At 50.7% G+C, this 13,855-nt stretch overlaps 1 protein-coding gene across 6 annotated transcripts in view; it reads right to left on the bottom strand.

Annotated features, from left to right (window-relative positions):
• Window positions 1–4,617: 4,617 nt before the first annotated feature.
• Window positions 4,618–13,855, bottom strand: part of SRC (SRC proto-oncogene, non-receptor tyrosine kinase) — a 70,620-nt gene continuing 61,382 nt past the window's right edge. For all 6 annotated transcript variants that reach the window (XM_025191340.1, XM_025191335.1, XM_025191315.1 and 3 more), the window contains 7 exons: window positions 12,734–12,883; window positions 12,245–12,400; window positions 11,426–11,605; window positions 11,107–11,183; window positions 7,296–7,449; window positions 6,274–6,405; window positions 4,618–5,544 (listed from right to left, as the gene is read on the bottom strand). In XM_025191340.1, coding sequence (XP_025047125.1) covers window positions 5,336–5,544; window positions 6,274–6,405; window positions 7,296–7,449; window positions 11,107–11,183; window positions 11,426–11,605; window positions 12,245–12,400; window positions 12,734–12,883 — 1,058 coding nt within the window. In that variant the 3' untranslated portion in view covers window positions 4,618–5,335. The remainder of the gene's footprint in view (window positions 5,545–6,273; window positions 6,406–7,295; window positions 7,450–11,106; window positions 11,184–11,425; window positions 11,606–12,244; window positions 12,401–12,733; window positions 12,884–13,855) is intronic.

The raw sequence follows: 13,855 nt of genomic DNA, 5'->3' as shown, positions 1-13,855 counted from the left end.
TACACACAGTTGTTATTGCTGTGCCACCTAGAATGAAAACAAAAAAACCAACAGGCAGAGCTGGAAACTTAGAATTTAAATCAGTCATTCTAGACCACCCATCTTTTCTTCTAAAGAATATGTGGGGGGAGGGGGGAGAAAGAGAAGAGGGGAAAGACCTTTATACATCAACATGCACATCTGCTCCCAACCCCCATTCCCAGATCAAAGCTCTTTTCAGTTTGGCATTCTTTAGCATCTTCTGATTTTTCTTTTTAAAGAAAAAGCTTTCTCCCTGGTGGCTGGCATTGTATAAATTAGACAAGAGTTACTGTCAGATGACATTTCATGGCACTTGGGGTTGGGAGAGGAGGGGGGTGGGGATCTTCTCTTAGCAAGCTTTAAAAATAAGAAAGCCTCTGATCTCTAATGATTCCAATTTCTTGGCAAACATTCAACATAAGCAGAGACACACAGAACATGAAAACAGTACCGAGTCCCTGCTCGTGAGTGCAGAAGTCTCAACATGGCAACTTCCGTGCTGCACAGAAAACAAAGATGTGGCTCCAAGTCCCAAATCCATTTAAAAGTGGATTAAAAAAAATTAACAAATTTCCAAACGAAGAAGGGCAGAATCTCTCCTTAATCAGCATGCCTTGAGCAAGTGCTTGGCCAAGAGGATTTGTTAAAGAAAGCCGCACAGGAGATCTTGCTTTAAGAAACAAGGAGATACAGGGCTGGGTTTGCATTTTCATTGGTCCTGTTTTTCCTGAGCTCTTGGAAAGAGGGGAAAAAAACTGACTACAAGAAAGATAATCATTTAGGTGCCAGTATCCTCCCCACTCTGGGGGAAAGAGCACAATGGGAGGGTTCGCTCATTGTCTCAGAAGAAAATGGAATAAAGCTGGATTCCTAGCAACATTTGATGGGCAGGCACAATTAGCTTCTCCCTGGCAGCTGCTTTGCTTCCATGCTGGGAGGAGCATGTCTTATTCTGAGAGCCTGAGCTGATCTGACCGAGGTTATGCACGTATTTCTGAGGGAGCCAAGCTTAGGAGATGCCAATAAATCCAGCACTACATCTCAGTAGGTGTCTCCTGACTATGGGGACTTCTAATCAAAAAGCAGATGAAGGCAGACAAGATCTGCTGGGCGATACAGCAGGTCTATAAAAGGAGAGCACCTCTCTGAGTGCCTGCACCTTAGCATGGACGGGCAGGGGTCAGAGAAACTCTGGTCTGGATTGTGCTCCTAATGAAGCCCGTAGGAGTTCTACTACGGGTGTCAATGGAAAAAAAATTGACCCATACACCAGGACTTGCCCACAGCATATCCCTGGATGCTTCCCTCACCCCACCCCCTCTTCCAGCTGTGGGACCTGCTGCCAGATTTTAACAGCTGTCAAGACATATCACTGTAACTTGTTGTTGAGATGCATGCATTTTGTGCCAAGTCAACATGGAGGTTTGGACTGACAGCCCGAAAGAAAATGAAGAAAAATTCCTATGACATAGGGCATGGAAAACACTGAATCAAAGAGGAATCATGGAAGAAAATATGTGGGCATCAGAGGAGGATTAACCCTAGCCTTGAGCAGAGTGGGTCCTTCCAAACAGCAGTGGCAGGCCGTTGCGATATTGATGGAAAAGACACAAAAGCCACCTACTATCCCATACACATCCCCTAAACCAAAGCCCCAAGAATTAATGCCATCTGAAAGGGGCTACGTCACCACTTGCTTAGAATAACTGAGCTCTCTGAAAGATGCATGGACTGAGAGACAAGCTGGCTTTGGAAGACAGCCCCTCAGTTGCTGACAGGGGGTCTGCCCTGGGTAATTTTGGCACGATGGAGCAAATTCAGACAAAGACAAATGACTGTGTGATGGCATGAATCAAAGCCTTACAAGCAAAATGGCAAAGAAGTTCAGTGAAAATACAATTGCAGACACATTAACATTACCTTAAGAAAAAAAAAAAAAAAGGACACATGCAACTAATTAGCATCTGGTCTCCAAAGGGAGCTCAGTCGACTTAAGGACTATGTACAAAACCAGGCTATTTTACAGCTCTTCAGTACTTCTCCCCATTAACAAAACCATTACTCCACAGAAAGGTTCGCTCTACTGCTCCAGCCCAAACTTGTCAGAAAGGAAGGTCTCTGCAAAACCATGGCTTTGAGTGCGGCTTGGGTTTTCTGCTTGAAGTAGACACAGGGGGGAGGGAGGGGAATGACCATTGACAACTGTTGTCCAACTCAAAAGCATCTGCGCCCCCTTCCTATTTGATCCTCAAAGGAGGATTTCCACAGCCCTTGCCTTCCCACTCCAGCAACAGCCTAATTGGAAACCCTCCCTCCTAAGCTTTGAAGCATAAATCATGATCATGCCAGTAATGGGCTGAGACCAACAATTGGGCTTCGTGATTGGGGTTTGTTGAAAATGAAAAGATGGAGGTGTGCGCACATGGGACCTTGACTGGGGCATTTGGGCTGCAAATGAATCAGATGTCCTGGCACATGATGGGGTCAGCTCTTCTGCTCATTGTCTTATGCTCAGACCCAGCCCAATAAGAATAGCACTTGGTTGAGCACGGGAATGCCACTGCATCATGGCACCATGGTGACAGACCATTCATGAGTTAAAAGGGAGAAGATTCATCAGTGAAGAGCAGAACCAGCTAAGAGCACACCCCTTGCTTAGTGTTTTCAATGAGACACGCAGCTGTTCCTCTGTTAACACTCCTGTCATGGGTATGAGCACAGCATCCCCCTCTTCCACAACCACTCCCCTTGCCCCTAGGATGCCATCAGCTAGGCCACAGGCTGATCTTTGGTGCGGCTGTCCTAAACTCCAACCTGCAACATCAATTGGAGCAGAGATGCTGGGTTGTGGTCTGCATTATCTCAGCTCTTAGAACCCTGCTTGTGACCATCTGCCTGCCTGTCTTCCCTAAGGTGAAAAAGCAGCAGAGATACATCTCTTGGCCCACAAACAATATAATCTCTCAGCTGAGCCATGTCCGACTTGCCTGTAGATGCCTATTAGCTTCTCAGTCTGGGTGAGGGCCACCAGAGCACCAAGCCCAGGAGCCGCTTGGGCTACAACAGGTATCCAAACTTCCCTTCCACCACATTTCTCACTCTTCCTGAGGAAATGTTGCAGGAGATGAGAGCAAGCAGGAAGGGAAGGAGGCACCAAAATAACTCTAGGCACATAGGGCAAAGCTTGCAAACTGAAATATGCCATTTATTAACAAGCCTGATAAATATTACAGCCAGCCCCTTGTGTGCCACCTGCTCTCCAAGCAGCTTTTGCCACTTGGCATCAAAGATATAAGGAAGGAAGCTATCTGGGCACCAGTAAATGGGAGCAATGAACTGTCTGCTTAAGGAGACACCCAGGCTATAGCCCTACAGGCTGTTAAAATGACCTTAGTGGGAAGCAAAGGTGCTTAGCAACCCACCAATTTGGGCCCTCCTGCAGTGCTCTGGGCAGCTGGGTTTAAAAACAGATTTCTGCAAGACCTCTGCATCTAGGTTGCCCAAGGCAAGTTTGGACAAGGTCAGCAACCTGGCCAGGTGCCACCACAGCAGACAAAGCAAGGAGGCTGCTTCCTTATGGGATCACATAATGCATCAAGCTGGTATCAGGATCATGCAGGGATCCCATGGGATCCCTGCTTCACAGGCTGGAACATGTAGGAGACATCTGAGCAAGCCCTGACCCTGATGATCTTCTCCACCAGGGGACCTTTCTTCTGACCTTATCTGCACCCAGAGAAAGGGCCATGGAACCTTGACCAAAACCAAGGAAAGAATTTGGACCTTTACAAACAAGGCAGGATTACAGGTCTCAGGCTCAGATGATGTCCCCTGTTACTGCAATGCCAGGCACTGCCCACTGGTCATTATGAGACCAAGCCCCCAGGGAGATGATCCCAAGACAGGTCTACTTTAGCTCCACACAGGAGTAGACAGGTCTACTTTAGCTCCACACCAGGCCTCAATTCAGACAGACACACAGATCCACCTTTGTGTAACATAAAATGCATCCAAATTAGCAGGTGAGACACAGAAGCAGCTTGGTTGTGAGTCAGGTTCACGTCTTGAGATGCTGGCTGGAAGACCAGGGAGTATTTCATGGAAGAATTCCCATCAAAAGCATTAGGAGGAACAGCAAGTGCTGGGAAAAAAAGAGTATCAAGCCTCAGTTGGCATTTCCCTTAGCGTGGCTCTGTGAAGTCATTGTCACAATTAGAAGGTTCTCTTCGCTGGGTGGGAGACAAGACTGGAAGACTGAAACCTGAACCCCCAACCTGACGCAGTTCGAAAACATGTGTAAAAGTCACTGGAGCCACAAGCAGCAACACAAAACGCTAACCCAAGTGCCAGTGCACTTCAGCTACAAAGTCTTTCTAGCCCTCCAGAAGTACCACACATGGGGAGGAACATCAGTGAACCTAGTACCCTCCAGGTCTATATGGCATGGACAGCACCTCTAATCCAACCTCATATGCACCTATGACCTGCAGCAAGGTGGTAGGTGGGGAAGGGTGGAGAGGGATGGGAGGGGTGATGGGGACAGTCACATGTATATCAGATGGGGTAAGCAGGAATAAGGTATTGGTGTAAAAAGAGTGTCTCAGTCTGGAACAGCAACACTCACACCTTTTTCTGTGGCAAAGTGCGGTCAGTTCTGGTTAGAGAACAGGCAGAGAGGGAGGGTGGGATCTGTGCTGACTTAAAAGAAAAGGGAAAAAATGAGAGAGAGAGAGAGAAAGAGACAGAGAGAGAAAGGCTGGAAGCAATGTGATCCCCATCTGGAAGGTGTCATTCTGTAGCACTAATGCCCAGTCCCTGAAGAGCCACCTGCTCCTGGATGCAGGCTGCAGGGAGTCCAGGTCACTGCTCCATGGGGTCCACTTCATCTCCTCAACTGCAATCCAGAGTCACTTGGAGGAAGACTCTTGAAGGCCAAGTACCTCAAAGGGAGGCTGATCCTGCATCTTCACCTCACCCTCCACACTTCTCCCAAGCATAGTGGCTTTCTTCAGGAAGGGTTCTTTCCCCTCCCCTAACCTCCAGGCATCTCCCTTTAGACTCCTCTCAAGGTCAAATGGCAACACCTCGTTAAACAAAGACCAGAAGTCATTAATTAGCAAACAGGGAAACCCAGCACCCACAGCCACTCCAGGCTGCAGGAAGGCCCCATCCCACCACTTCTGAAGAAGGGCGACTCCCCAGAACTGCAGACTCTGTGAGGAGTTCTTGAGATCCTGCGCGTCTTGTCACACACGCACTCACAGACACATGTGGAGGAGTGGACAGTCTTTGGCACCAGAAGCCATCCCCACATCTATAGGTTCTCGCCTGGCTGATACTGGGGCTCTGTTGATGTGAAGTAGTCCTCCAAGAAGGCCTGCAGGTACTCAAAGGTGGGCCTTTCCTCAGGATCCTTCCTCCAGCACTGGCACATCAGATCATGCAGGGATTCGGGGCACTCGGGAGGGCAGGGCATTCGGTAGCCACGTTCCACCTGGTCCAGTACTTCCCTGTTAACCATCCCTGTGAGCCAAAAGAGACAAAGGACTGAGACAGAACAATTCTCAATGCCTGGCTGGGAACCACAGGCATGTGCTTACTGCCCTGCAGACAAGGGGGCAGGAGGGTATCTAGGACCCTCATCACTATCCATTATCTCCTCTCATCCCCTGAAGCCTCCTCTGAATCTCCAGTTGGTCACATCCCACTGACAAAGGCAGAATCCCAGTAGGCTGCAGGTTCTACTTGGATAACTGCTTTTGCATTTCCCTAGCACCCTCCACCCCATGGTCTCGCTGGTAAAAACCTTGGGGTGTGGTGAGACATGAGATTATTGCTCCCAATTTATAGGAGGGAACACAGAAGGTTGGATAACCTGGCCAAGACCCCCCACAGCAAGCCCCTGGCAGAGAAAGGATCACAGATCTGAGAACCCTGTTCCAACCATCAGCCACTGTAAGGTTCTTCTCACAACAGCATAGCTGCAAAAAGGATTTCATCCCAGGCAACAGCTCTGGTTGTTTATTCACGTGCCTCAAATGAAGATCATTTTCCAAGCTCCAAACACCCCTAGAATGTACCCTTCAGTGTGGAAGCCTGTCCCTGCCTAGAGAAGGGAAAAACAATGCACCACATCTTTCCTTTGACAAGACCAGAAGGAGACACCAGGGGACAAACTTGACTCCAAAGATCAGCTGGGATATGCCACAGGATCAGAGCAGGGCTGTGGCCAGCGATAGCTCCACCTCTTACCTGGGTATGGCACTCTGCCCTTGGTGGTCAGCTCGGTCAGTAGTATTCCGAAGGACCAGACATCTGACTTAATGGTAAACCTGCCATACAAAGCAGCTTCTGGGGCTGTCCACTTAATGGGGAACTTGGCACCTGAGTAAAAGGAGACAAAAAAAAATAGGGCATGGAGGCACCACACAGAATATCAACCAGGGGAGCCCAGACAGGCCACAGTCCACTACTGTGATGGCCGAGGGCTACTCTAAAGCCTGGCGAAGGCATCTGTGTAGGACCAAATGAGGAGGACTGAGCTAAGAGATTCCAATGAAAGAGTGCTCTGTGCGAGTTCGGACTGCACTGTCTGCATCCTCACTCCTTCCAATTTTAAAGTACAGAAAGCACCGAGTCATCTGGGCTAGCCTGTAGCAGGCCTAAGTCTGGGAATCACAAGATCTCATTCCAAGTCCCAGCACTTTCAATACAAGTCTCAGCCCATGCCAGGGATTTGCTTGCAGCATCCAACCGCAGAAAGGCAATACGTGGTCCCACCAGGAAAAGCAGAAGTGAAGCACTCTTTCAGAAGAAGCTACAAGATCTGTGGCAGCAGGATCTTGACATACAAAGCAAGCGCTTGAGTGTGAATCTGAATGAACTCTAAGTACCAAGCCAGCATCTTTACAGGGATGAGTCCTACAATGTATACAGCATGGACCATGACAGGGCAAGCTCCCCCCATCTCACTGGCCTCAGGACACAGGAGAACTTGGCTTCTTTGTAGTGCCAGAGATGGGGTCAGTCCATATTGTATGGGCCCCAAGCACATAGGGAACTGGACAGACTTCCCACCATTTCACATTTGCCACCTAGATGGGATGTCAGCAAGTGCCCTAGAAGCAACAGGCTGTGCATATCATTCCCAAGCCATCCAGCCCTCACAGCCTTAGTCCATTTGGAAGCACCATGCAATTCTGTGGCTGGCTTGTTCGTTTCCCCTCTGGTCCCAGCATGCTGATGCCTTCATGTGCAGCTCCACTCCCACATACCTTGCCTGGCAGTGTATTCATTATCTTCAATCAGCCGCGCCAGGCCAAAATCAGCCACCTTGCACACCAAGTTCTCCCCTACAAGGATGTTGGCAGCTCGGAGATCCCGGTGGACATAGTTCATCCTTTCCACATAGGCCATTCCAGATGCAATCTGTAGCCAGCACATGGGACAGCACACAGAGAACATGAGATGCTATGACCAGGACACAGGGCACCCAATCATGAGTCCTTCTAGGCATGCTCATTTTAAACAGCCATTGTAGACCCCATGAGGCCCTGACCATACAGCCCAGTTAGTCCAGCAACTAAAACACATGGAGCTGATGAGACTTAAGAGGGGCCTGGCTTTGTTTAAAAGGCCTATCACCAGGCTGGTATTATGTGTGGTCACAGAAAGAAGCCAGCTGGCAGCCTGATGGCAATGTGCCGTTTTGCTCTCCAGACTACATGAAATACCATAGGTCTCAAACTGGTGACTTATACAGCAGCCAACTTCAGGAACGAGTTGGATGAGATGCTTGCAGTGGCAGGAGATGCCCCAGAATCTGTGCTTACTTATTCAGCCATAGAACAAGGGGAGGAGGTCTACTATGAAAGTCCTTCTCAGAGCATGTTTCCAGGTTGGCGACTCTCCAGTGTACCCCTTAGATTAGGCTACTTTTGGCTTTGGACCGAGGAGATTGCCACAATAGCTATAGCTGCTGGTAATCAGACCAGGGGTAGGCGATACAAAATCTAAAAACACCATGGCTTTGGCCAGTCACATGTCTCTGCTTAAGACAGCAACTGAACAGAGAAACGCAGAAGAAGGGCTAGAAGGCAAGGGCAGGCTGGATAAAGCACTACACATCCTCTGCCAGCAGAATGGGGTCAGGGGAAGGGCAAGCTGAAGTGCTCTGGGTCAAGATCCAGGGGGGGCAAGGCGAGAGGGATTTGACGGTGGGGGTCTATTACAGACCCCCCAATCAAGAGGAGGAGCTGGACAGGGAATTTTCAGGCCAGCTTGCGGAGACACTAAAAGCAAGGGATGTAGTTGTCATGGGCGATTTTAATTACCCGGACATCTGCTGGGAGGAGCAGTCAGCCGGGACAGACCGCTCCAGGAGGTTCTTGGCCGAGTTGCAGGACCTCCACTTGATTCAGGAGGTGCACAGTCCCACCAGAGGAGATGCCCTGCTGGACCTGGTCCTGGCTGCAGGCAACGACCTGGTAAGAGGCCTCCAGGTTCTTGACCACCTGGGCAATAGTGATCATCGCGTGCTGGAATTCACCATCCAGCGTAGAGTGTCAAGGGCCCGCAGCAAGGTGGTGGCCCTAGACTTCAGGAGGGCCAACTTCAGTGAGATGAGGAGATTAGTGGGAGAGGAACTGGGGTCCTTGAGGGCAGAGGAACTCAGCGTCCAAGAGGAGTGGTCGTTCCTTAAGGAAACGATACTCGGGGCCCAAGGGGTGTCCATCCCGACAAGAAGCAAGGCGGGCAGGAGTGTCCAAAAGCCCCCCTGGCTCACCAAGGGTGTCCGGGAATGCCTGCTTGCCAAAAGGGTGGCGTACGCCCGGTGGAAGGGGGGTGTAATCTCCAAAGAGGAGTATACCTCCTCTGCTCGGGCCTGCAGGCGGGCTGTTAGGAAGGCCAAGGCGGAGATAGAGCTCGGATTAGCGTCCAGGATTAAGGATAACAAAAAGTCCTTTTTCAAATATATTGGGAGGATGAAGAAGGCGCCGGGTAATGTGGGGCCCCTGCAGGATATGCGGGGCAATCTGGTGGTTGCGTCAGAGGATAAAGCGGACCTCTTTAACCAATTCTTCACCTCCGTTTTCTTGTGCAGGGACCGGGACTTCCCTGCTGTGATAGAAGCCGGACGCGAGGGGATCGCCTTCAGACCTCAGGTTGGGGAGGACCGGGTTAGAGAGCTTCTGGAGGGGCTGGACGCGTTCAAGTCAGCGGGTCCGGATGCTCTCCACCCCAGGGTGCTGAGGGAGCTGGCTGGGGTTATTGCAGGGCCCCTGGCACGGCTCTACGAGCGATCGTGGTGCTTGGGCCAGGTGCCAGACGATTGGAAGGTAGCTAATGTGGTCCCCATCTTCAAAAAAGGGAAAAGGGAGGACCCGGGCAATTATAGGCCCGTCAGTCTTACCTCAATCCTGGGGAAACTCTTTGAGAAGATCATCAAGGAGCACATTTGTGATGGGCCGGCATCAGAAATGATGCTCAGGGGCAATCAGCATGGATTTATTAGGGGGAGATCATGTCAGACCAACCTGATTGCCTTTTATGATCAGGTCACAAAGGCCATGGATGCAGGTGTCGCGGTGGATGTAGTCTTTCTGGACTTCAGCAAGGCCTTTGACACCGTCTCTCACCCCATCCTAATTAATAAACTAGGCGACTGTGGCATAGATGCCTACACGGTCAGATGGATTGCAGATTGGCTGAAGGGTCGCACTCAGAGGGTGGTGGTGGATGGATCATACTCGACTTGGGGGGAGGTGGGTAGTGGAGTCCCCCAGGGCTCGGTCCTGGGGCCTGCGCTGTTCAATTTCTTCATCAGCGATCTTGATGTTGGGGTGGAAAGCAACCTGTTTAAATTCGCTGATGACACCAAAATTTGGGGGGAGGTGAGCACGCTAGCAGGGAGAGAGAGATTGCAGAAGGATCTGGATAGGTTACAGGGGTGGGCAAACAGGAACAGGATGTGTTTCAATACGGACAAGTGCAGGGTGCTGCACTTGGGTAGTAGGAACCAGCAGCACACTTATACGATGGGGAACTCCCTACTTGAGAGCACGGAGGCGGAAAGGGATCTTGGTGTCATTATTGGCTCCAAGATGAACATGGGCCGACAATGCGAGGTCATGGTTGGCAGGGCTAACCGGACCTTGTCGTGCATCCACAGGTGCATCTCGAGTAGAGCCAGGGAGGTGATCCTCCCCCTCTATGCGACGCTGGTCAGGCCGCAGCTGGAGTATTGTGTCCAGTTCTGTGCGCCCCATTTCAGGAGGGATGTGGACAACATGGAGAGGGTCCAGAGGAGGGCCACCCGCATGATCCGGGGACAACAGGGCAGACCCTACAGTGAGAGACTGCGGGACTTGAACCTATTCAGCCTCCACAAGAGAAGGCTGAGGGGGGACCTGGTGACCGTCTATAAACTCACTAGGGGGAACCAGAAGGGTTTGGGGGAGACGCTGTTTCCCCTAGCCCCTGCTGGCATAACAAGGAGTAATGGGCACAAGTTGATGGAGAGGAGGTACAGATTGGACATCCGAAAAAACTACTTCACAGTTAGGGCGGCTAGGAGCTGGAACCAACTTCCAAGGGAGGTGGTGCTGGCCCCTACCCTGGGGATCTTTAAGAAGAGGCTGGATACCTACCTGGCTGGACTCATTTGAGTCCCGTTTTTTGTTTAGGGTTCTTTTGTTGTTCTCCCGCCCTGGCGGGGGGGGTCGGGCTAGAAGATCTATTAGGTCCCTTCTGACCCTAAAACTATGAAACTATGAAAGGTCACCTCATTCTGGACAGATTCTTCTGCCTTCCCCTCATGTACTTTCACTCATCGTTTTGGCATAGGTTACCCCTAAATTCAGAGCAGCTGGGGGACACTTCACCCCAAGACAATAGGGCCCCTTCATCTTTTGATCATGTTAATGATTGCTAGCAAGATACATGGACATGCAAGACAGATGGTCTTTCCAGCTAGACCTCACCCTGAATGGTAGGCAGCAGAAGACCTGCATTTTAAAGGCTAAAGCAGGACACTAAAAAGGCAAGAGAAGCTTCACCCATAACTTGTCACTCAGCCAAACCCACCTGAGCCGCCATGTCCACCAGCTGGGGCAACCGCAGATACTTGCCCATCTCTCCCTTCAGGAAGTCCAGGAGGCTCCCTAGTGTGTAAAGGCATAAGAGTCGGTCAGAAACAACCACTACTCTGATGGTCCCATTTCCCATCCATCCAACACATTTAAATTTTGGCTTATGTGGAAGACTCCTTTAGAAACTGGAAGATGTTGCTCACTTGGAGCCGTCTCAGTTCCCTGCCCTGTTATCCACACCCCCATCCCTTTCCCCTTGCTGCCCCTCCCCTGTCCCCTCCACACACACACACACACACACACACCCCCCCTACCTTTGCTCATGTATTCGGTTACTATGTATATTGGCTCCTCTGAAACCACAGCATACAGCTGGACCAGTTTCTCATGACGTAGTTTCTTCATGACCTGGGCCTCCTGCAGAAATGCCTCTGGAGACATGGTCCCGGGTTTCAGAGTCTTTATAGCCACTCTGGTGGTGCCGTTCCAAGTCCCTGCAACAAAAATCCAAGCCTGTTCAGGACAGCCTGTCTTGACCATCATTCCCTGCCCCACCAGCATAACATTATCAGCTCACTGCAGTAGGATTATGTCATGACAGGATCTACAGGATCCTGGTGAAACATCCTGGGAAGGAGGATGTTCCACCAGGCCAAATCAGGACAAGCCACTAGAGTTTAGGGCAAGTGGAAACCCTACAGAAGCACCATGCTGAGTAGCACAGGGAGCACACCATTCCCGACATGTCACCTTTGCCAGCAGTCATGGGATTAAAACCAAAATGCGTGGCTCACTGCTGGAACAGGAAGGAGCAACTCCTAGTGACATTTGTATAGCCTGGGTGATGGGCCAAGAGATTCTCACACTGAACTGTCATGGCCACATTTCAAGTGCTGGGGAAGCCTCACATTGCCTATGAGCAGCAACCCCAGAGACCAACCAATAAGGAGAGAGAATTACATTTCTTGGAAGGAATAGAAATTCAATTATTTTATTTATCTCCCATCTATGACTCCCTTCCCCCGCAACCAAAAACCAGGTAGGTGTCCCTCTGGCTAGTCAAGACAAGCCAATGTTCCATGGCCCAGGGGCCTCCTGCTGCTTTCCAGGTACTTGTTTGGGGGAATCCTTACCCATCCACACTTCTCCAAAGCATCCTTGCCCCAACTTCACCTCTAGTCGCAGGGATTCCCGGGGAATTTCCCAAGCATCTTTAGCCAGTCCTTGTGTCTGGGGCTTGGAAGTTGGGCAGACATTGGTGAGACGGTGACACAGGCCATCAGCATGTTCTGGGAAGAGGAAAGAACACAGGCAGCATGCTGACTTAGAGAGCCCTGGCATAGGTTTCCTTCAGCCCTTGCCTCCCTTCAACTCCCCCCAGCTCTCAGCCCTTGGAACTTACTGCTCCTTATGCCTGGTACATCTAAATCCCCGAGCACTTGCTCTCCTCCCCTTCTCCAAACCCATCTCTTCAGGAAATGCACCCCCTCTCCCTTCATTATTCAAGGCAAACAAGTCCCTGGTTTTCCCGCATTGCTGCTGTAGGTCTTGTTTTGCTTTATTTGGACCATAAAAGAAACGGGATCAGGGAACAGACAGGCCCACCAGCCCAGGACACCTACTGGAATAATAGGTCACCAACTGCTGCAGGCTGTTGAACTGCGTGCGGGAAGTGATATAGAAGCCGCCACTGTCCAGCTTGCGGATCTTGTAGTGCTTCACGTTGAGCCCTTTGGCATTGTCAAAGTCCGAGACTGAGAGGCAATAGGCACCTGCAGGAAGAGCAGGAACATCTCAATCATTCCACCTCAGAGACATGCTGGGACTGCTACTCAGAGCGTGGGGAAGGGAGAAGAGGGAGGAGACAGGTGAGAAGGGCTGTGTGCATGTGTGCTCACATCCCTCATGGAAGCAAATCTAGGGATACATGTATTGTGTGGATAGAGAAGTGTAAACCAAGTGAAGAAGGTAACCTTTATCCTAGAGTAAGGGGAAAGGAGGGGAAACCAACAGCAATGGAGGCTGGCAGCCACATCCTGCTTCTCCCTGTATGGTGCTGGACAGGAGCACTGGTAGACATGGACCTCTCCTCATAGCACCCTCCTGCATCCAGAGCAGGGCCCAGGACATGCCACCTGGTAGTGCCCGTGTACATGCATGCACACTGAACAAAGCCACAGGCAAAGCCTCACCTCCCTAATCAGGTCCTCCAACTGCTTCAGCTTGTGCAGAGACCCTACCAAGCCTCACCAGCTGAGCCATGCCGGGCAGGACAGCATACATATAGGAGACCTCCCTGAACACCTAGATGCTGGAAGAAGAGAAGCTGGGGCTTCCATGCTCTGTCCATACCAAGTGTGAGCCCAGTTGGCTGCAAAGAGTTTTGTGGGACCTGCTGATGGTGCCATGCTTGGACTATACACAAAACCAGGGGCCATGTGTGCATAGAAGGTCCCTTGGCAGTTGGAGAGCTGGGGTCTTGAGCCCTCGGGGTTCTGGCTGAGGGTCAACAAGACAAGTGTTTTACATGCCACTGCCCAAAAATCCCCAGCAGAGATTCTACTGGATCACGTTCCTTCACCTCCTGTTTTATGCTGCTGCATGGCATCACAGTCCCCACATGCTGCCCAACAAAAAGCTGAAGATCACATCAAACCTGGATGCAGACCCACCACCTGCTTGCAACACTGCCTTAAGTAGCACATAAGCTTTGTTCCTATGCACATATTGTGGGGTGGCTCCGA

Source organism: Alligator sinensis, unplaced genomic scaffold (assembly GCF_000455745.1).
Source record: "Alligator sinensis unplaced genomic scaffold, ASM45574v1 scaffold76_1, whole genome shotgun sequence".
NCBI lineage: Eukaryota > Metazoa > Chordata > Crocodylia > Alligatoridae > Alligator > Alligator sinensis.
This window is presented reverse-complemented; position numbering and strand designations above follow the sequence as displayed.